Below are 23,061 nucleotides of genomic sequence, written 5' to 3'. Positions count from 1 at the left end.
CAAAGAAAAAGTGAAAACACGTACAAAATTATACTTAAAGCTCAGTTCTGGCACCTTCTACCATGTCAGCGTTACATTTCTGTGAACAGAATTTGTGTTCAAATTCCATTCTGGGTAGAACATGTTGTCTAAAATAAATTCACTGGCGATGAATCTCCAGTCTCAGCAGGACAAGTCTTCTTATATAAGAAGATGTAAAAATAAACAAGGTGATGCTTATTTTAAATACACTCTGCCGGTTTCATCCCTCACAGCTCTGCAAGCGGAGCCACGTTTCCAATTTCCGCGCAGGAACAACCTTGAGACGCATGCAGATCTTCTCCCAGAAAAAATATGGTTGATGCAGCCCATTCGCGTGGCCAAAGTGCTCCCTCTGCACATTCAAGGAAACCGGTCCTGCTCAATATAAGGGTCCGAAGTTCAAAGGTCAGGGTGAGCAGAGTGCGAATTGTGCTCGTGGTGGACTTGGTGTTCATCTCCCTGCTTCCTCTACGGCAGCAGGTCGTCACAGGTCATCAAAGCACTGGCTCATTCTTACGTCGAAGATCATTAGATGCACGGAAGGCTCTCGTAGAAGAAGCCTTGACGATCAGAGTGAAGAACACGAAGAAATCCACCGAGAGACGGCTCGAGAGAGTGGGTGGATGTACAGGGCGATCGGTCGCATCTCTCAGCAGTTTAAGGCCCCAGTCCTCAAAAGCACCGGGAATGTGTGAAAAATCAGGATCGCGTGCTGATCTGGTCAACAGATACGGGAACAAGTAAAAAACATGTGCTCCACCATTGCGGATAAAACCATTTTAAAGGACAAAATATGTGTATTGATCCAACGACTGGCTTTGAATAATAAATCATTTCATCAGTGTTTTATAAAAACTGCATTAGTATCATAAGGATTTCAGCATGACCCTATGAAAGCTTCCAGCCATAAAGAAGATAAATAGGAATAAAGAAAAAATCTTTCATCGCCAACAGAACAAAGGTTTTTTTTTCTTAAAATGAATCATCGCACAACACATTTACTCATAATTTACACACCATGCAGTCAACTAAAAAATTCATTTTTAATATAAGGAAAAACCAACTGAAAGAGCGAGAGAAAAAATATCTGCAAAATTTCCTTATGGAAAAATAAGAACATGCAAAGATGCTTGAAATTTCACATTTCATTTCACAGCAACGGCCCCTTTTTGCTGTTGGCTTAAATAAGGTAGGAAATAGTCTCTGTTGCTGTGCTGCGTTGCCACTATACACTACTGGCACAGGCTCAGACCGTGCTGCGCAGCGCGGTACCACGGTATGAGGACGTTTCTCGTTCGTGCTCCCCGAGGCAGGCCCTTGTTATCGAAGTAATCGGCGCCTTAATCGCAAGCGTGCTGAAACCCGGACAACGCGAAGAACCCGTTCCGTTCGCAAGGCGGGAGGTCATCGGAGCGTGAGCCACATCGGGCCGGTGAATGAGCACCGGCTCGGGTGCGGTCCGGGCCCAGCGGAGCCCGGCGCAGAGCGCTGTCAAACTGCCAGCCGCAGCTTGGGCAGCATCCTCTTCGAGAGCAGGAAACGGTCCTCCGAACGAGCAGAAAAGCAATTCCTAAAGCTCTCAACGGGGAGGTGAACTCCTAATCCATCTAATAACAACCTTCAGCTAAACGGAACAGAAACGGTCCAGAAACGCCATTCTCTACCGTTTCCACGACATCAAGTAACACCGAGTAACTGCTATCGGGGATAATTGGGTGCTTCCACTTCATTTTCGCTTTTTTGCCAGGTGGGACTCCACAGTCGTGTTTTATGCGTTTTATCTGCGAGGTCAGAAAAAAGAACCGAGCACACATGGGAGTGGGAGGCAGCAGGAGACTGCAACAATGCGCTCCGGGTGCCATGGCAACAGGATCGTGACATAACAGCTGCTTGTCGCCGTGTCGGGGCAGCGGAGAAGTGGACGAGAGCTGCGGCCGGCACCGAGGGAACCCTCGACCCGGATGCCGTGGGCCGCCCGTGGCCTTCTCGTGCGTGTCCCCCCTCGACGTGCTGCCCCCGGACAGCACCTCCTAGCGAGCCAACAGATGGAGATCACTCGGAGGAAGCACCGACACTGGTCTTCAAGGAGGGGGCGGCTCCGCCCGGTTGGTCGGCCTACACCGCGGTACTGCGGCCAAACACAGGGAAGGCAGTGGGCAGCGTGCACGTGTCGTCCAGCCGGGGGCGAGCGAGCCCCAGCTCCATGTTGGTCCTCCTCCCCCGGGGCAACGTGGTGTAGGCAGAGGCCTGGGGGTCTGGTGCCAGGTTGCTGCAGTTGAGGTCCATGCTGGAGAGCAGGCGGCCCAGGGGGTCCCAGCGGTCGTGCGCGTGCACGTGGCTGTGCGCGGGGAGGTGGATGAGGGTGGAGTAGCCACGCTGGGGGAAGGCTGGCTCCGGCGCCGCCTTGCTCGTTTCAGGGTCCTGAGGCTTGCGGGATATGCTGGACATGGGCTTGGTGTAGGTCCCTCCCCTGGTGTCGGCTAAGACCTCGCTGTAGGAGGGCGGGAGGTCCTCCATCTGAACGGCCTCCTCGTAGCACGGGGGCTCCCCAAAAACATCCGCCTCTGGAGGAGAGACAGATGGGTCAGCGAGGACGTCTGCGAAACCCCTGCAGTCTCCGTCGATGAGGAGACGAGCTGCTAACGGAAGGTTCGTCCGCGATCGATCTTTTCACCAGCAAAACCGTGAGACCGACAGGAGCGAAGTGAAACGTGCGGTGTTCCTTTGCCCCGCGTGCCATGAGACCACCGAAAAGAAGTACGAACATGATCTTTCTCAAGATGAAGCAGAACGGGCCAAAACAAAGAGACGTTAAAGGTCAAGCGAACCTTTTGCTTTGTTTTGAAATAATTCAAAGTCTTTTGCCTTCAGCGTTGCACATTTGCATTCATTCATTTCGCAGACATTTTCCTCTAAACAGATGCACAACATAGAGTAAACAAAAGAGCATTTCACAGCAGACAAAGCACTTCAGACACAGACACGCCGCAATCAAAGTGAACCTTTTCTGTGCGATACCACCACTTGTCTGATACACGTCAATCAGGTGGCTGCCGGCAGAAATGAAAGTCACATAGGAAACGTAGAGATGATCGTGGCAGTTGGTGTGGTAGAAATTTAATCGGTGTACAGGACACTGGGAAGGAATCTGGACTGAAAGAGATGGCTTTCGAGACCTTCCTTGAACTCTGGGAAGGATTCAGCAGTGCTGAGGGACAGAGGGAGTTCCTAAATGTTATAAAGTTAAACTGCACTCTGTACTTTCCAAAAAGCAAGGCAATATTTTATAGTGTGATTTCACTACTAGCCCCCCAGGCTTTGCAGCACATGGGGATGTAATGATCTGCTGCATACAATGGGGTTGACTCAAAGCTGACTCAAAGTTGACTCTAAATGAAAACAACATTGTACCCAGGGATGCATCTGTGGTGTGTGGAGTATGTGGACAGCGGAAACTATGTGCTGAGAAAGCATGACAGTCACGACAAGGTCCTTGGAGAGTGACAGAAACGAGAAAGAGAGTGTGTGTGTGTGTGTGTGTGTGTGTGTGTGTGTGTGTGTGAGTGCGTGTGCGCGCGTGCGTGTGCGCACAATCTCACGGCTCCAGCGTCAAATACTCGGTACCTCATTCTCGCCCGAAGCCGGACATTGAAAATAACTGTAAAAACAGTATGGTGTGACTCAAAGGGACCATTACTGTAAACATTAATAGCGCAGATAACTCAATCTGCCGTGAAAAGCCCCACGGTGTCACACCTAAAAATACCTCTCATGCTTTCCAGCTCCAATCGTGGCACTGCCCAAAATGGCATGGTGTCACAAAGCCACATGACGCAGTCCTTTGTGTATCTCCCCTCCGCCTGACCTTATAGGAAAGTGACTGCTGGGTCTGGGGCTCAGGAGCTGTGAGAAAAATACCTAACATGACCGCAATAACAGCCAAATCAATGACTAAAACAGTGACAAAAATAGGTAAAAAGAAATTAAACGGCAACTAAAACTACGACAAGACACAAGCAACATAAAACTGATTACAATAATGACAGAAATAGTGACAAAAATAAACAGCGACTAAAATAATGACAGAAATAGCGACTAAAATAAAAAAGCGACTAAAATAATCTGTAGGTCCATACTGCCTGGCAGGCCCCTACGGTGTCCTAGAGGGCAACTTTGCGGGATGATGGGAGGGGCCAGGACTGTGATTCTTAGGAAAGTACAGGTACCGTCTAACGAACAGAGCACGGTCGGGGGTGGGGTGGGTAGAATATGTGAGACACTGCGGTATCCCCTAGGGAGAGGATTTCACGGGGGGGGAGGGGGGCGCGTTCAAGGGCACCTCCGACAGAAAGGCGACAGCTGCGGGCACATGGATGACATCCAGCAGAACGCGGGTACGGGATGTCATAGGGACAAGATGCCATTAAATCAAAGAAGGAATGCTGCTGAAATACATGGAAAAAGGCGGCACGCGAACGCCGCCTCCCGCATGCAGCGCGCTGTAAATGCGAAGAGTGCGCCGTATGGATGCGCTCACGTACACCAAACGCACGCGTGTAAACGCGACTGTACGTGACGTGAATCCGAACTCATCCATGGGCTTGACTCATAAATCCATCGTATCTTAACATCAAGCCTGTCACTTGACTTCTGAGCATCGCCACCCACACCCTCCCCATCGCTCCCCTGTTCCGTATGCGTCAGAGAGGTGTCCTCCTACTGTGGGCTCGCATTCCCGCGGAAGTGCTGGGATTCTCCCCCACGATCCGGTTGCCAGGCGACCAAACAATGCGCCGCTCCCTCGGCCGAGGTTGAAGGCTTCCGCGGGTCGACCGGCCAGACCCGACCTTATCGCCGCCACGTGGGCGCATAAAAGAATGACTGCAAGCACAACGAGACCGACATCTGTGCACCTGGAATCAGAGAGGTGGAGGCAGCTAAATCATCTCCCAGGACGTAGGAGATGGACCTCACAGCCGGTACTGTAGCGCAGTGTAGTGGTGAGACTTACTGCCTTCAGATCCAAAGGTGACAGGTTTGATCCTTACCTTGAGTGAGGTACTTACCCTGAAATTGCTCCAGTAAAATACCCACCTGTATAAACGGGTAAATAATTTCGAAAGTTGCTTTGGAGAAAAGTGGCAGCTAAATGAATAAATGTAAATCCCAGGCCCAAAGGGAAGATGTGAGCTGTGAATCTCCGCTCTTGCGTGTGCAACATCAGGCTCAGTATTCCTGAGAGAGGGATGGAGAAGATATGGCCAAATCGCAGCTAAAATTCACAGGCGTTTGAAAGAACTTCATCCCGGTCACCGTATGGTATTTATCACAAACGCGGGAGGTCCTGAATGAACCTTCTGGTTTGGCTCCGGTAGAGTGTCTTCAGCTACCTACGCGATCGCTCTCGTCTGAAAGGGGCCGTGCAGCGACAGAAGGGCACTCGAGGAATGAATCTGCCCTTCTGCTATCTGCGAAAAGCAGCCGCTGGAATCAAAAGTGATGGTGACACATGTGGGGAAACAATTTTAATAACAGTAAGAGGGGTTCCCGAAGCACACTTTAACTCGCAAACTGGAGCCACGGAAATTAAAAAAAAATCCCCATATTATAGATTAAATTTTTGCAGCACATAAATTCTTAATAATTTCTAATACTTAATAACGCACATGGTGCTCCCGTGTCAGTCGTGACCTTTACGTGGAGCAAACAAGCAGACGACCGTGTTCCAGCAGCCAGAATGAACTACGCGGTTTCGTTGTGGCACCGGGTTCGACAGGCCCTGACCCTTCTGCTACTGAGCGCTACATCCCGCAGGGGGCAGTAGTGGGTGGCACAGCAGGACCGTGGATATGGTGTAGATGTAGCCCCAGCATTACATAGCAGATCTGCCCTATGCAAATGAGGTTGGGGGTCGAGAAAATAATTTCGTCCACCAACCGGGAAGATCCTGTGCAACCCGAGTCTGACTCGGCCTGCGGGCGTCGATGGGACACGTGGGGAACGGAGCGGGGGATGGGAAACGGAGAGGAAGGCCGAGACGCCCGGGAGCCCTACCTGGCGGAGCGGACCAGGTGCCCGTCATGGCGGCGGGCGGCGGCTGCAGCTGCGAGGGCAGCACCTGCGGCGGGCAGAACTGCGGCGGCTCAGACGAGGCGCCGGGGAGACACCCCAGGGGCTCCATCTCGAGGGCACGCAGACATCGCTCCCGGAGCCGCTCCTCGCGTCGCCGCTTGAGGCGCCGCTGCACGAAGCTGCACAGGCAGCAGAGCATGACGACGAGGGCCCAGACGAGCCAGAAGCCGGCGAAGCACGCCAGGAACGTGTAGGTGCCCTGCGACATCACCATGCTGGCGGGACCGACCGCACGGGGGAGCTCCAGCCCCCGGGGTTCCCGGGTTCCGATCCCTCGCGGGTTTCCCTCCTCACTGCGGACTCCCGGGTCCTCGAGCGCAAAGTGCCGCCGCCGGCCGCATTCCTCCCGTTCAGCGCACCACGGTAATGTTCCCGTAGCGCATGCGAGACCCGCGCCCGCTCTGCCCCTCGATGAACCGGCACCAAACTCCTGTGGTCAAACCTGTCTGTCCGCGTGAGTCGAGACCCCAGCCACTCACATCTTTGTGCAGCCGTCGCACATTAAGGTCTGCACCGCTCTGTGTGAAAGAGAGGAGAAGAGATCAGTCTGAAACCGGTTACACCGTAAAACACATCGCCGCGAAAGCGTGAAATATTAAAACGCGGTCCGTCTTATGATTAACGATGAGCTCCGCGAAGACTGTCAAAAATCTTCTCCACGGAAAATGAAATTCTCAAGTGCATCGCGGTCCACGTTCCGCTAATAACATTTCTGCTCCGTATTGATCCATATTCAAATCCAGCTTTTCATTAAGGACTTGGAACACTGATTAGGCCTCAGATGAAAACTCTAATCATGTGTACACATCCAACAGTGATTATAATGTAACGTATTATAATGTATTTATGCAGCGGGATATTTCACCGGAGCTGTTAAGATCTATTTCCCCACAAATGGGCCGCGGGTGGCGGCGGGTGTCATCTTGTGCCTCGGACCAGCGACCTTCAGCGTCTCGGGACGTGAACTTAACCACTGCGCCACCTGCTGCCGTGAGTTTTATATGAGTCCGCATCTTCATAGCAGCGTTCGGAAATACTCTGATTTTGGCGCGAGGCAACGGGTGAACCCTTCCACAGTCCGCGCTGTGAAAATATATCTTAATCCGCTTCAGTTCTTCTGGCCATGACCGCATGCACTTCAAACTTTACTTCTCCACACCTGTAAGCTTTCAGAGGGTGCAGAGGGTGCAGAGGTTTACCCCCCCCCACCCCCCCCACGCCCTCACCTACTGCCCTGTGTGTGCAAACCCTTTTCCCAGGGTAATTCTGGCAGTGCACCCCCCCACCCCCGCACTGGGCAGGAGGACATTGGAGCATCATCACATATCACATGTTGCTGAAATCATGATTCCCTATATAATATTGCATTGTCTCAAGCGCGCGCACACAGGCGTACATATATATATATATATATATATACATAGTGTAATGTGCTACATATCCGCCGCAACATCCAAAATAGGCACCGACAGGTTATTATTACAACTGTACTGTCATTCTCTTTATTATTAGCCTTCATGCAGCTGTAGAAACACACTGCTTTGTGATGCTGCGCACGGGCTTCCACTGCGAGCTCCGCTTTACATTAAATGCCCAACACACGATCGCGTGTGTGAGCACGCGCGATGTGTGCCTGTCTGTCATCACGCCTCACGGATCGATCGATCCATCGATTTATCGATTGACTGGGGTCCGTTGCCGTTTTACCCGCTTATACCCACATTCCCACCCACATCATCGCGCACCGCCTTTACCTCCTCCTCCCTCGTTCCCGCAGTCGCGCGTCCTCCAGTCCGCCTCGTGCCGCGCCGACCACTGATCACCTGCACGCGCGCATCTCCGTGTCCGCAAGACAAGCCGGACACGAAGTCCTGCACATCCGCGCGCACGTTTCAGTCACGGACGCGGTCCCGACTGCTCGCGCGACGCTGCGCTTCTCCAAGGCTCCGCGCGCCTTTCACACGCGAGGAGATGATTCACACATTTGCCCATAAGCCTCCGGTGTTGTATTTTTCCTACGCTACGGGCCTACGGCGCGCTGTCACGCCGCGCGATCATCAGGTCTCCTTACCTTTCCTCCCCTTCGCTTCCCTCTGCGGGGTTGGCATGGCGGTCACGTGCGGCTGGTGGCGTCGTCGCGCGCTCGAGCGATGCGCGAGAGCTCCGCCAGAAGCGCCCTTAGGCACGCGTCGCTCCTCCCAGCTTTTTTTTTTTTGTCTTTCTAACCATATGCAAAAAAAGGGGGTGAAGTGTGCGCGTGCGGGACCCGAGCGGCCGGTGCGTGACCGCGCGAAGCACCAGGTGGGAATGTGGTCGACGTCCACGCGGGATGGGACATATTTGCGGAATGTGAACGTTTTTTTTTTTTTTAAAAAATTATTAAATTGCACCATAGTACCAGGGCCTGCAGTTATCATTCACCTTTATTTACCCCTCTCTCCAAATAGACTTACAACGTTTGGACGTCACCTTTTACTCTCCTTTATGCAGATGTGTACTCTATCAGTTCAGTACCTCGAATAAGGACTCTGCAGGATGTGAGATTCGAACCTGGAGCCTTCCGGGGATGAGATGGCAAATGATGCGCAAATGAAGTGTAACATGCAAATGAGCCGATGAAAGAAGAGCGCACGTCTGCCGAAGGCGACGGAGGCGGTGGACGAACAGAGGGCGGACAGCAGCGGAGACCTGTCCGTGAACCCCACCCTGGACACATCCTTCCAGACTGCGGCGGCAGGGCTCGAACCGCTGTGCGTAGCTACGAGGGACAGGCGCCCGTGTCCGGTCGTGCGTCACAGAGGAATGAGAGCGGCGCATTGTTAATGAGCGTCTGATGACTTCACGTGAGGGGCTTTCTCTCGCACCGTGAGCGCGCCCGATTGTGGACGCGTCCGGCCTCGGACAGAACGCGCATTATGAGTTCGCTGTGAAACGGCACTTGTTTGCCACTTGTGTCCAGAGTGTGATTCATAACCAACGTTCTGAAAAAGACGCTCCTGTCAGAAGGACCGCACAATGGCAGCACTGTGTGTCGCATACGGTCACATGGCTTTTAACGACGTGTGAGAGCGCTCTCATATGGCTTGAGGAGCAGCTGCTGGGAGAGTGTGGCTGGCATCTGCCAAAGAGCTCACTTTCCCTAGAAACAGGGTATCCTGAACCCCGTTCCTCTCCGCACTGTGCTATTTCAGACCCTATTTTGACCGTCACGTTCCACAACCACCCATTCATCCATTATCAAGAACTGCTTGTCCAGTGCAGGGTCATGATGGTCCTGAGCCTATCCCAGAAGCACAGGGTGAGAGGGGGGGACATCCTGGACAGCACGTCACTCCATCACAGAGCAATCACATACACACACACACACACACACACACACACACACACACACACACACACTATGGCCAATTTAGAGTCACCCGTTCACCTGTAACACATGTCTTTGGTCTGTGGGAGGACATCAGAGCACCTGGAAGAAATCCATGTAAGCATAAGGAGTACATGCAAATGCTACACAGACTGATCTGGATTCGAACTCCGTCCAAACTCACAGTTCAGAGGCTGTGAGGAACCAGGTCTACCTGACGCCTACTCCAGAACGTTTACATATGAATAATTTGGGTCCTTTGAGTGAACGGCAATAGCTCTCACCGTTGAGCCACCTGCTGCCCATCCTTACGGTAGCAGTCAAAAGTTTGAGTACACCTGGGCACCACCTGTTTTGGGCGAATGGGACAGAAGAGCGAAAGTGGTCCGACAGCTTTGGGAATTGCTGCGGAAGAGCTGGGAAGACACGGAGCCTCATCTCCTCATCAAACCTCAACAACAAAAAAGACTAGCTTCGAGAAAATGGACTCACGGTTCTGACAAGAACCGTACATGGTATGATCCACCAACACATTCCTGCTCAAGCACGTGAGAACCTGAGAAGCCGTCAGTCAGAAGTCTGCTGACCAGCCGTGTAACTGCAAGGTGACACAGGTGTGCTGAGAACCTGGCACCGAGCTTCTAGTTCAGATGGGTTTTCCTGGAGTCGAGACCCCTGGTACCTGACTGAGATCTCGTCACCTAGTGGGCTGTTGAGAAGAAGATGTGCAATGTGGAGGGGGGGGGGGCATCTTCCTCACCAACCAGCCCAGTGTTTTATCTGCTGTTTGTCAGAAAAACAGCAGCCGACCACACACAGCCACACCGAGGGGGTCTCGACCGACATCTGCGCTGGGTCACTCCCCCACCCTGAGCACCGCCCTGCTGATGTACCCATGAGTACGCATCTGTTCTACGTACTTAGTGCAGCTGTGCACTGGATGCCGTACCCTGTTTTTACACCTTCCAGCACGGATGTACACTTTCTGCACTTCTGTGACGAACAAGCTCTCTCTCACACATACACACACATACATTGCTGTCAGATGGGCTGCGAGCATTGTGTGTCCATCCTGCTGGTACAGGAAGTCCCTCTTTACACCGTCAGCGAGAGGAATGTGAGGAGCTGTGGTAAACTTCGGGAAACACGGTGAAACACGGTTGCTCTCTTTACTGTTTTGCAGACTCCGTCTTACGCTCTGTGTTTTTGAGGGTTCGGTTTCACCCTTTGCCTAAAACCCTGAGCTTGAGACAATATGGAAAGAGGAACCTGAGTTATCGCCATGACAACTGTTATGACAGGAGCCACACTCCTTATATGTCCCCTGTAGAAGCACCAGTGACATAAATGCTATAAATGAACTTGTGGTCATCGCTTGCGTGTTTCGTACTGACGGTGACACGTGTCTGAGCCTGCAGCTGTTTCACAGAGGAAAACCAAAAAATTGGAGGACAGCTGCTCAGAAATTCTGTGGAGCAGCTTTATGGGCTATTCGTTAATGTATTCACCAGTCATCAATACCTGCTTGTCTGGTGCAGGGTGGCAGTGGTCCGGAGCCTCTCCTGGAAGCATAGCGTGTGAGGTAGGTTACACACTTAATGGGATGTTGGTCCATCGCAGGGCAATCTCACGCACACGCACAATGGGGAGAGCACGCAAGCTCCACAGAGATGGAGCCAGATTCAAACCCTAACCCCAGGAACTGTAAAGCATCATCTCTAACTGCTGCATCACTGTGCCCATTAAGATTAGAATCAGTTTCTTTTGCTTAGAGGACATTTTAGTCCACAATCACTTGCAGTTTTGTATGGTTTATGTAGTAGCTTTTATCATAAAACTCCGCCGAGGGATTCCTTCGGGGTCCCCTGCCGGTCCCAAGCCCGGATAAAGGAGGAGGGTTGGGCATGGGGTTAGCGACCCCATCCCGTAAAAAACCCACACCGCTACAGAAACGCCAACAAGTACTCAAGACATCTCATACAGAGATGCCTGGAGAGCCCTTGTTGACGGCCTATGCCCCAAGAGGGGTAGTAGGCATAAGTAAGTAAGCAAGTTTTATCATAACTATTAAGGCAAAATACAGGGATCATTTGGGGTTTTACACCAACAACATTCTGGCTCCCTTTGGTCATTTTGCTGGGTTGCTAGTCTGGCTGAGATTTCTGTGCTGGCAGAGTTGGTGATTTGCCTACTTTAACAGCACACATTAATAATTCATAGGCGGCGAAGGCATGGCCGTCCGGACTCGTACCATATGGGCTCTTCTTTGCGAGCAGACCGAGGTGGCGAAGAGTGCCCCGCTGCAGATGTATGAGCCAGTCACCAAAATGGAAACTTTGATAACTGTGCTTTGTTATGGGCAGAACGTGCAATCAGCGCTGCACAAACGTACATCGTGCGCATCGTGCTCAATGATTTGGTGGTTCCTGCGGAAAGCGGAGGCCCGAGGGGTTCAGACCCACAGCGGTGCGATGTGGCTGCCAAAAACAGACCGGGACTCGATACTCGTCTTCTTATTTGTTTATGGATTTCACTGAACGTTACATAAGATCCATTAGTGTCACACTCTTTGTGCCTCTGTTGGCAGCCAGTCCTGTAGGATGGCAGGTGATGCAGTTAAAAATGTTCACTCGCAACCTCTAAATTGCTGGTTCAAATCCCAAGAAGAGCCTGCTGTAGTCGCTCACATTACTTCACTTCAGTTTGAGTAAGATGTCAAGCTGCATAAATGGACAGAGCAAGGAGCTGATTTGGGTGAAAATATTGGCTAAGCAATGCAATAACAATATTGATTGACTCTTGAGCACCACGTCTAATTCTGGCTGAAGATCATTTCAGTACCTCTCAGGAGGACAGAAACCCTGACCTTGAATGCTTTAAGAAACTCTCAATGCTGTCAGGAAGAAGGTGATTTTTTTTTTTTTTAAATTAATTTCTAAGCCCTGAATATGTAAATAATACATATATATACTGTATATGAATATGTACATTTAAAAAAATATATGTATACATAACACTCACAAATGAAGTATATATGCATGTAAAAACATCACCTGTTTTATATATATATATACTACCCACAAATAATATATATATAATTTGTGAGTATATAAATACTCTATATAGATATTGTGTATATATTTATATATATATATACACACACACACACACACAAACTCATGTATTCAGATTTAAATTTCCTCCTACCTTGCTCTATATGTAAAGTTTAAATAATGCTGTGTAAGTGCTGTGCTGATGTATGAAAGCCTTACTTTGAATTTTTTGCACTCTGGTCGGCCCTTCCTACAGTTTTACTCTTTCTTCCAACCCGAAGGACCTCGATTCCCTTCCGAACAGAACGCTCTCTGTGTTGCCGGTGGACGCCGGCTTTGTAGTCGGGCTCCAGCTTCTCTCGCGGAGCTCGGGAAGAACATCCTGATCCTTCAAGGGTTCAGCTGTAAGGAAGACTTAAAGGACATCAAATAAGCTGGAACCAGTGGAAAAATGCGGGTTTTAGTCCCTGTAAAAGCACTGAGTGCTTGCTGATGAGCACTGAGAACATCGCGGCACAGAGATACGGTGACATTCCTGAATGACTTACTCCATCAGATAAGCTCGGCCGTCGACCTTGTGCCGTAATCTGACGGACGCCTTGTTAAACTCGACTCGCTCGCATCGTGCAGCGAAAGTAATTATAAGAATATCGGGACGCTGTGTACCGCACCTGTGGTGAACATTCCTGCTGCTGAAGGCCCCCTTTCAGGCTGCTTTTTACATCTAAAGGTTGAATCGAGTAACATTTACCAGTTGGGGCAACCTACAGCAACTGGAGTGCACAACCTTAATGTGCCACATGATTTCACTTTCTTCACGATATAGATAATATACATTCTTTATCAGCTTATAATTACAGTTAAGTTACACTTACCTAATGTTTTTTTTTTTAGGAAGTTTATTCATTTTCAATAACTATTTGCCCACTTCAGAGAGGTGACCTGTTCTGCACACACACACACACACACACACACACACACACACACACACCAAGGACAATTTAGAGTAACTAGTTCACCTGAAATACATGTCTCTGGATTGTGGGAGGAAACCAGAGCGCCTGGAGGAAACCCACACAAACACAGGAAGAACATAACCCCACACACAGAGAGTTGTAAAAGTACAAATAATCAAAACAATAAACTAACCGGTTATAATTACTGTTGCCAATAATTATTAAAAAAGATAGAAACATTACTGGAAGCATAGCTTACAAAAAGTGAAAATAACCGTAATTCACACTTGTCACCAGAGTTGAACTGACAACCGAATCGTGCTAATAAGTTAAGAATTCCATTAAAAAAAAAGAAGAAGCAGGTGCACTGAATTTGAGAGACTCGCTGACTTGCAGAGGTCCAGAGTCGGTTCCTAATATTCATCTGCCTGGTGCCCGAGAACCTGCTTGTTGCCCCAGGACGAGCAGGTAGTGGTTCTTACACGAGCATGGGTGCGAGAGGTTCTTTCCTCCTTTCTCGCAGAAAAGTCAGCGGCCTTGAGCCTGTCATCTGTGAGTCAGCGGAATATGATGAATGTGAGTCGGTGGGAAAAGCCCCTGCATGACACTCTCGGGGTTTGACGGCTCCTCTAAGGAATGCTGGGATATGCAGCAGGATACTGAGACGGTCACGAGGTTCAGCCTGAGGGTTGCCGGAATCGACGGCGGGGTCAGAGAAAAGGAGACGGAAACATGGCACGGTGACGCCACTGCTGTGTCACGGCTTCTGAGCAAACACACTCCCTCTGTGATTCCCAAATGCCATTAAAAGTACAAACAAGGGAAGCGCAAGAACCCAGTTAGTACTGTGCAATGGGCCATTTATGACAGAGATCAGAGAGTATAGAGCCCCCCTGATGCGTTATGAAATGAATCAGTGAAACCACACGATTTCCCTGTAGTAAACACAGCTCACTGTGCTGATGCCTTGGGACAGCAGGTCTAGAAGACGGCGATGCGGCAGGAAGCACGGGGTCACTGTGGGTCTTGACCAAAAGGCTGCTGAGGACTGAAAGCAGTTCACAGCCTGTCAAGGCTGACAGGCAACACCTCGGACCACAGACGGCAAAGAACCGGTGCCGAAACCAGAAAGGTTGTTGGTTCGAAACACGGGAGGTCTGTAAACTGTCCGGCTACACAGACGAGTGACTTTGCTGGCCTATTTGTTCGGTGGTGTCTATCGGAGTGGGGCATCGCATGTTGTGACTAGAGCTGCTGCCTTGCTGGATGACCTAACTGATGACTTTTCTTCCACTGGCAGAAATTAATATTTGACCTACATGATAACTCAGATGATCTCAGGACCCCTTTTCTGATGGAGGACCTTTTGGACAGTGGTACCTCCTCATATCTCTGAAGTACTGCGGTCTTTTGCCCTTGTTTTTTTTTATATTTATGGATGTATTTGCATTTTCTCTGCGTGCTGTTTCTTTTCTTCTTTTATGTTGTGACCAAGTTCTGCTGCTGCTATATACTGTATATACATACATACATTTTCAGAACCACTTGTCCCAAACAGGGTCGTGGGGAACCAGAGCCTACCCAGTAACACAGGGTGTAAGGCTGGAGGGGGACACACCCAGGACGGGACACCAGTCCACTGCAAGGCACCCCAAGCATGACTCGAACCCCAGACCCACTGGAGAGCAGGACTGCAGCCCAACCCACTGCACCACCACACCCCATACTGTATATAATAAAATAAAATAAAATAAAATATTCAGGGGGGAATGGTGACACAGCAGGATTGGCTGGGTCCTGCTCTCTGGTGGGTCTGGGGTTCGAGTCCTGTTTGAGGTGCCTTACGATGGACTGGCGTCCCGTCCTGGGTGTGTCCCCTTCCCCCTCGGCCCTGTGCCCTATGTTGCTGGGTTAGGCTTCAGTTTGCCGTGACCCCGCTCAGGATAAGCGGTTTCAGACAGTGTGTATTTGAAGGGCCTGGGTTCAAATACCTCTTCCGAATAAGCACCCTTCAAACAATACAATTAATTTTTACACAGTGCTCTATCCTCCAGACAGAACCAGAGGGCTTTCTCAAGTTACAGGTAAAACAAAGAATTAGCCGACACATATCATACAAAGGGGGTGCGGTGGCGCAGTGGGTTGGACCGCAGTCCTGCTCTCCAGTGGGTCTGGGGTTAAAGTCCCGCTTGGGGTGCTTTGTGACGGACTGGCGTCCCGTCCTGGGTGTGTCCCCTCCGGCCTTACGCCCTGTGTTGCCGGGTAGGCTCCGGTTCCCCTGCGACCCCGTATGGGACAGGCAGTTCTGAAATATCATACAAATTTGTTTTTAAATATTTTAAACCAACCAACCAATTTCAACAACCGCTTGTCCCGAGCGGGGTCGCGGAGAGCCGGAGCCTATCCTGAAGAAAAGGGGACAAGGCTAAAGGGGCTGCTCACGCAGGCACACAGCCAGGCAAAAGGTACTGGAGCAATTGCAGGGCAAGCACCTTGCTCAAGGGCACTACAGCCGGAGGTGAGATCTAATCGGCAACCTTTGGAGCCTAAGGCATAAATATGCTAAAGTTAAATTAACGAATAGGCTAATAAATACAGGAAATACAGTCATTGCCAATGTACTGATGTACTTTAAGTGGTAAAATTCTCATTACATGTCAGTGAAAGGGCTGCTGAAGTGAGGAAAACAAAAGCTCCAGAGTGACATTGAACTGGAGAAAACAGACCTCTGGAGGCGAGTACACTCAAGGTACATACCCTGCCCTGATACAGTAAAAATTACTCAGGCATCTTGCCGAAACACATAATTAAAGTATTTGTTTCACTGAGCTTCGGGGTGCTCTCTCATCATAATTTCGGGGCACCAGCAAGCTCATTATTCATTCATTTTTAGCAATGAGTTGAACACCTTTTCATAATCCCCATGCAAAATTTGAACGTTAACAGTGCCATGTGCTTAATGTGTATTCAGTCTATGAGAATGCGGCCGTTGTCCGCTCTGGCCTCCACAGAACACCAATCTGGGTCCACTGATGTGACAGCTGGATCCATGCGCAGCTTAAAGAGGCCATTTGTACTAATTAGCCACTTACGAACATTAGTTTTTCAGATAGAAACCTTTTGCTGGTTAATAGTTGTATGGAGGTAGAATGGAGATGGTTAGTGTAGAGGTTACTGCTGCTGCTGGACCCAAAGGTGACAGGTTCGACTCTCACCTCAAGCTACAGTGTGCTCGAGCAAGGTCATCTCACACATCTTCTGAAACCGCTTGTCCCACACGGGGTTGCGGGGAGCAGGAGCCTAACCCAGCAACACAGGGTGAAGGGCTGGGGAGGGAGGGGACAGACCCAGGATGGGACGCCAGTGTTTCGCAAGGCACTCCAAGCGGGACTCGAACCCCAGACCTACCAGAGAACAGGACCCAGGCCAACCCACTGTTCCACTGCGCCACCACACCCCCTTGCTTGAGCACCGTACTTAGCCTAAATTACGCTTGTAAACTTACCTAGCTGTGTAAATGGGTGAAAAGTAGATTAACACTAAGTTGCTTTGGAGAAAAGCACCAGCTAAATTAATAAATGTAAGGAGGAAGAGGGGGTGTCAGAAAAAACAATAGTGAACATCCCAAATGGAACATGTCAGAATATGCCTGTTGCCAAGGCAGCGTTCCTTTGGCATGGTCCTGCATGATGTCGGGCGCCTGTTTACAGACACACACACCAGAACAATCTCGCCCGTGAACAGAACACCCACAGTCCGTCCCAGGAAGGTGGCCATGAAGCAGCGAATGCCCTTAATCTCTTTGCAGTATTTAAACTAGTGAAGCCTTAACACTTGTCGTTATTTATTTCTTTGAATTCCCTTTTAGGTGCGTTGCCTGGCAACCGGGCTGGGTTAACGCAGAGAGAAAGAGAGAGAGTGAGATGTGAGAAAGCATGTGTGATGGTTTGGCGAGGACCTGCTTTGGTGTGATGTGGGTTATGCCAACGGTGCGAGAGGGGAGTGGTGTAACGGGACGGGCTGCAAGGTCACCGAGGCCTGAGGGAATGACCTCTTTGCTGTGACATCATTGTGGCACACTTTACATCTTATACCCATCTCTCTGTGCTGAGATGGCATGTTCTCCCCATGTCTATGTGGAGCTCCTCCAGGTGCTCTGGTTTCCTCCCACACTCTTAAAAGGTGTTTCAGGTTAATGGGTGACTCTAAATTGCTCCCAGCATGCATGATTGCCCTGAAATGGACTGGTACAATCATGCAGGCTGAACCCTGCATAACACCCTGTTTCCGGAACAGGCTCCGGTGGAGCGTGACCCTGAACTGGACAAGCGGTTATTGATAATGGATGGACCTACACAGAAAGAAACAGACAAGAATGGACCAACCTTATTGTTTATTAAATTACAGTGTTATTGCAAAAAAAACTTGTCATCGTCATCATCGACAGCATCATCTTCCTAACATTGTCCACCACAGTTTAAGCTATTTCTCTGATGAACTACTGAGCTGTAAAGGACAGGTGACTAACCCACATGTTGGCCCATTTATTAGTCCCACTCAAATTTAATCATTTAACCGATAAACAACCTCATAAGAATACAATTTCAGGTAATAGAAAAAATGATATTGTTATAAGGTACGTCTTTTACTGTTAAACAATTAAATTTGCACACTAAGCTATATCGCTGGAACAGTGCACATTGGAAAAACTCAGTACTCGTCTTTGATTCTCTACTCCAATACAGGCAGGGATTTATTACAGAACACACATGTTAATGGCACAGCTAAAAGGTTTATATGCGCTTCTGCTTGGAAAAGACCGCCGAGAGAGTTCACCTGCGTGCAGCGGTAGAGCCGATCATCAGGAGTCACGGCCACTTCAGATGATCCTATGAAAGGTCCTTTGTCAGGAGCCGATACCATAGAGGAAGCAACGAGAAGTGGGTGCTCTGGTCTCCTGAAAATGGCCAATTCTATTGAAAACACGTGATCCCCAACAGCTATTCCAGAAAGTGGCCCAACAATAAATACCAGTGTAAAAAAAAACCATTTAGGCTGCAAAATTACAGAATATACATAGGTCTATATACTGTACAAGGACGTAAACCAGCCAGCTAGAAAAAAGAGGGAAAAACAAGCTCTCACACTTATTCCCTTAGAATAAAAGATGTGACGCCATAATTTATAAAATAAATGGATGCTGCCCTTGTAAGTCATCTAACCAGAATACAACCAAAAGAACAGCCAGTAGGAGGCACAGAAAACACCTGGATGGCACTTCTTTTAATAAGCAACGTTATGCAGAAAACGCGTGTGTGGCATACATGCGCTTCACCTGCGTATCAGGTCTATCAAACATATTTACACACATACTTTATGCAGGGAGGAGGACGAAGCGAGGGCACCGATAATAACGCGGCACTCTACCGCGGATTTACGCACGATTCGGCGAGGGTGTCAGGTGCTACATTTACATTAAAACAAGATGCTGTTCTTTTGAGACTTCTGAAATGAAACAATGAAAGCAACACTGACTAAGAGGCCCTGTGGCAGAGAGCGTCAAACGAGAGCGAGCAAAACGGGGCAGACGCCGGTGCCCCTGTTCGGCTGCAATAAACCGATATGATTTTTTGAGTGACGTGATTGAAAAAAAATGGAGCAAAGAGCTGTTTAATTGTTTCCTGCCTATTCCACTCCTGCAGGTTTATACTGCTATGTATAAAAACGCGAAGACTGGGCGTTCTGCTTCGTAAAGTACTGGATCTCCTTTTTTTTTCCGGCATCGGAACCCTTAGGGCGTCGGAAGAGGGACGTCCCTCTGAGGACTGCCGCAACTCAATAACACCCCGAAATTAATACAGCGGTAGAGGATATAACTTCTGCTCTGCAAAAACCCGGAACGGGTTGAACCGCAGACGGAACATCACGCACACCCCAGCAGCTTGAAGTTACGAACAAACGCGGGACTGGATCTGGAATACATTCACCGCCAGCTGCGAATGGGTCCCGTTGCCACATTAATTTTCCAAAGGGATCACGTCGGCCGAATACACCTCCTAACACAGGTATTCTCACGCGGGCAGACGGCGTGACCCAAAACAGCGCTACGTTCGACCCGCATCCTGGACCGCAGAAGATCCGATGGCACTTGTAGAGGAGAACCGGCATCCAACCCAGTCCGAATCCCCCCCGATGACACGGCCACTTCTCCCGCTCCAACACGTGTGCCGAACACTTTGACGTGCAGAACAGGCGCGGTTCCACAGACGTGCGCTACTCAGCGGGTCGCGGCAAAGACGAAAGCCGCCACATAGAGCTGCAAGAAGGGCGGTGCCCAAGAAGGCTGCCCGAGAAACAATGCGGCTCGCTGCGATCTCCATCTACTCAGCACCGTCTCGCTGCAAAAGGTGTGCGGGAAGTGGGCACCCATCACTTTAGGCCATGTGTTTAGGAGAGGTCCCAAATACAATTAACAAAAGTATCCCCTCTGTCATATTCCTTCACCAAAATATTCCCCTCATACACAAATTCCTCAAACACGAACACAGCCCGCTCCAGAGTAACATTAAAGGACTGAACAATCACACACACACACACACACACACATCATGAGGGTTTGAAAAGCACCTTTCAGTCGTATTGTTAAAAATTAGGTGTCGAGAGAAATTAAAATTGATTGTTTTGTGCACAAAGTAGCTGCACAGTCTTGCTGAGAACAAGGAGCTTTTTTTTTTCTGAAAAAACCAGTTGAAAACAACAGAAAAAGTAGCACACAGGAGTAAAGAAACGAAAGTGGAGAGGTGTTTTAGTAAAACTGATAGATCGCGAATCGGCAACTGCAGGAGGCTGGAAAGATCCCGACCTGGTAGAGCAGGGACACACCACAGCGACACCGCTAATCATGTCCAAACGACAGTTTTACTGCAAGTTTTCACCTGATAATTCCGTCCAAAGAGATAATTTTTACTCAGCCAGGTTTCCAGACTAGTAGAGCGACTCAGCTGGAGTGAGGTAAAAGTAACATTGTTTGGTAATGTAAAAAACGGCTGAAGCAGTATCCCAGAAAAAATTTAAAATGACAAAATACATAAAACCCGTTTTTATTTTTTTTTTTTTTTTGTGCTTGGCAGGTCATCGTCGTCTCGACTCCAAAAAACGAAAAAATTCCCAAAAGGAAATGAAGGAAAAAAAAAAAAATCTTTCAGTAGTATTTCAACTCAATGGGCACAAGATACTCCAGGGTTACTCCAAGTGGTTCTTAACACAATGGAGAGAGCAGGCACATTTGTAACATAATGAAACACACACATGCACTTATAACGCCCCCCCCCCCATATACGCACACACACACAAACACAACCAAAAATCAGTGCATGGCAAGCGCAAAGTGACACGACTGTGACGGGATATGACGGCCTCTTGGTGCGTTCACAGTGATGAAGCCTGGCTCAGAAATACACCGCGAAGGGACGATTCCTCTTAGTCCGCCTCTAGTCCTTAGTTTTTTTTAATACACATATAAAATCCATTATTGCTAAATAAACAAAATGAGATTTCCTTTTTACACTGTACAGTACCGCATATATTGGAATGTAGTTAAGTGAGAATCTGAGAAAAGCAAAATAAAATGAAGCACAACGAAAGACGCCGTTCTCTGCGTTTGGCAGGAGCTCCTGGGGAACGTCCTCACGTCCCGGGTTCCCCAGCGTCCCTCTTTTACTGGCTCAGTCACGGTCAACGGAGCTTCCTGGGGGGCGGGCGGAGGCGGTCAGTCTCGCGATTGACGGCCGAGGGTCCCGGCGGGGGGCGTCTGCGGGGAGAGTCCAGCCGGCGGCCTTTGTGGAGCACGGTACGGACATCAGCGCGGCACGGTAACAGGTGAGCGGACGAGGTACGCATCCGTTCCCACCTAACGGAGAGTTCCGATTGTCCTTTCTCCGGCACGGCGAAAATAACATGATTTCAACAGTACCTTAAAGAAAAAAATTAATAAAAGGCACCTTGAAAGGAGACAGATGTACTTCTTCGCCACGCAGGCTTCCTTCCAACAGTAACAAGCGAACACGTTTGGTCTGAAGTGCAGTATCAGGCTTCGTCATACTGTACACGCTCAGCTGATAATAAAAACACATATTGAGCGAGCCAAGTCGTATTCATAAAAAAAAAAGCAAACAAACAAACAAACAAGCTTGAAATACCTCCTCGTGACTTCAGTCGTGAAATGAAATTCATAAAACGCACACGGCAGGCCCTTTCATGTCTTTCCGTTAACCAAAGTAAGCGGAAACGCCGCTCAACCATCAAGGGAGGGAAGCGAATGTTAAAGAAGGCATGAATAGGTGGGCAGAACACATGCAGGTGGCGTCACGCGGTTCCTTCGGGTGCTTCGCGAAGCACATAAGGTTCACGGAACCGTCTCCGTACCTGCGCGCGCACCTGCGGTCCCCGCTTCCCGGCGATTCCAAATATCCACATTCGGAAGCGGAATTCAGAAATCATGAGGTATACCTGCACGCCAGAGTCATTTTCAACAACTCGAAATCCAATTTCCACAGACGGGCCTCCAGGCCCGGACTTCGGTTCCCGGTCGCAAGTCAGGTCCCGTTTCACACGGGAGCGAAAAAAGCCGAACCGCACGCACGACAAACACGCGGGTGTGTTTTGAAAGCCTGCTTAAACAATGTGGACGTCAGCAGAGATTTACTTTTGCCTTCCTCTCTGTCACAGTGTTCTGTTCGATTCCTGAAACGGACTGACAGTTGAACGCGAAGGCTGAAAACAATCAAATCAGTCACTTCACAACCCACAGTACGGTAAGGGGAACAAGTCGAAACTTCAGAAATTAAACAGTATTGTTGAAAATTAAAATGAAATAAAACAAAACCGGCTACCTTCACACGCAATGATAAATTAACCGTTCGCACTCCAGCCTCAAGATTTCAAGGGTTGCTGAGTAACACACCGCGATGAAAATATTAATATTCAACAGTCACACATGAGCTCGGTGGATTTATACTGCGAAAATAATGGGAAATAATTTGGCGGCTAAGAAAACACGTTTTCTTTCCTCTGCGGTGGATCGTGTTTGGGAAGAACGCGAGGCTCGACGCGTCGCTTTGCGAAGAACTGTCGTTTTAGGAAATGAAAACTGCACGTGAAACCAAAGAAAGCCCACACAAGTGATAGGGTCAGCTGAGAGATGTCGGAGAGGAAGCTGACAGCGGCCGCAGCCTCTCGGATGTTTCTAGGCCTTTCGTGAAATGGACGGTATCGTGAATTTTTTGCCTTGTTTTTCTCCTTTACATTTTTAAATAACATTTACTGTATGGCTATATACTGAAAATATACATTCCCATATTTATGTAGAACTATCTTAAAAATACAAATGTGCAAAATCTGTAAACAAAGTGGACTCTAGTGGGAGCCGCAGTGGCTCACAGTCTCGTGGGCTCTTCTTCGCTGTCGCTGCAGTTCCCACAGCAGTCCTGAGGGGGGCGGTAGAGAGCACACGGGTTGGCTTAGACTTGATGCA

The 23,061-nt window shown here is 49.3% G+C and overlaps 2 protein-coding genes across 5 annotated transcripts in view; both read right to left on the bottom strand.

Annotated features, from left to right (window-relative positions):
• Positions 1 to 1,729: 1,729 nt before the first annotated feature.
• On the bottom strand, positions 1,730 to 8,293 carry prr7 (proline rich 7 (synaptic)). 3 transcript variants are annotated; one of them, XM_029258099.1, is made up of 3 exons: positions 8,225 to 8,293; positions 6,076 to 6,671; positions 1,730 to 2,585 (listed from the first exon to the last, which is right to left on the bottom strand). In XM_029258099.1, exons 2-3 carry the CDS (start codon positions 6,365 to 6,367, stop codon positions 2,137 to 2,139), a joined length of 741 nt encoding a protein of 246 aa, XP_029113932.1. In that variant the 5' UTR covers positions 6,368 to 6,671; positions 8,225 to 8,293; the 3' UTR covers positions 1,730 to 2,136. The 3 variants fall into 3 exon arrangements, with proteins under 3 accessions (XP_029113932.1, XP_029113934.1, XP_029113933.1); XM_029258101.1 differs by lacking the exon at positions 8,225 to 8,293 and adding an exon at positions 7,908 to 7,928; XM_029258100.1 differs by lacking the exon at positions 8,225 to 8,293 and having other exon boundaries at positions 6,076 to 6,783.
• An 11,830-nt stretch (positions 8,294 to 20,123) lies between these two features.
• Positions 20,124 to 23,061, bottom strand: part of grk6 (G protein-coupled receptor kinase 6) — a 30,097-nt gene continuing 27,159 nt past the window's right edge. For both annotated transcript variants that reach the window (XM_018728536.2, XM_018728537.2), the window contains exon 16: positions 20,124 to 23,014. In XM_018728536.2, coding sequence (XP_018584052.1) covers positions 22,964 to 23,014 — 51 coding nt within the window. In that variant the 3' untranslated portion in view covers positions 20,124 to 22,963. The remainder of the gene's footprint in view (positions 23,015 to 23,061) is intronic.

This window comes from Scleropages formosus, chromosome 14, assembly GCF_900964775.1.
Source record: "Scleropages formosus chromosome 14, fSclFor1.1, whole genome shotgun sequence".
NCBI lineage: Eukaryota > Metazoa > Chordata > Actinopteri > Osteoglossiformes > Osteoglossidae > Scleropages > Scleropages formosus.
Note: the sequence above shows the minus strand (reverse complement) of the source record. Positions and strands in the feature narration are given on the sequence as shown.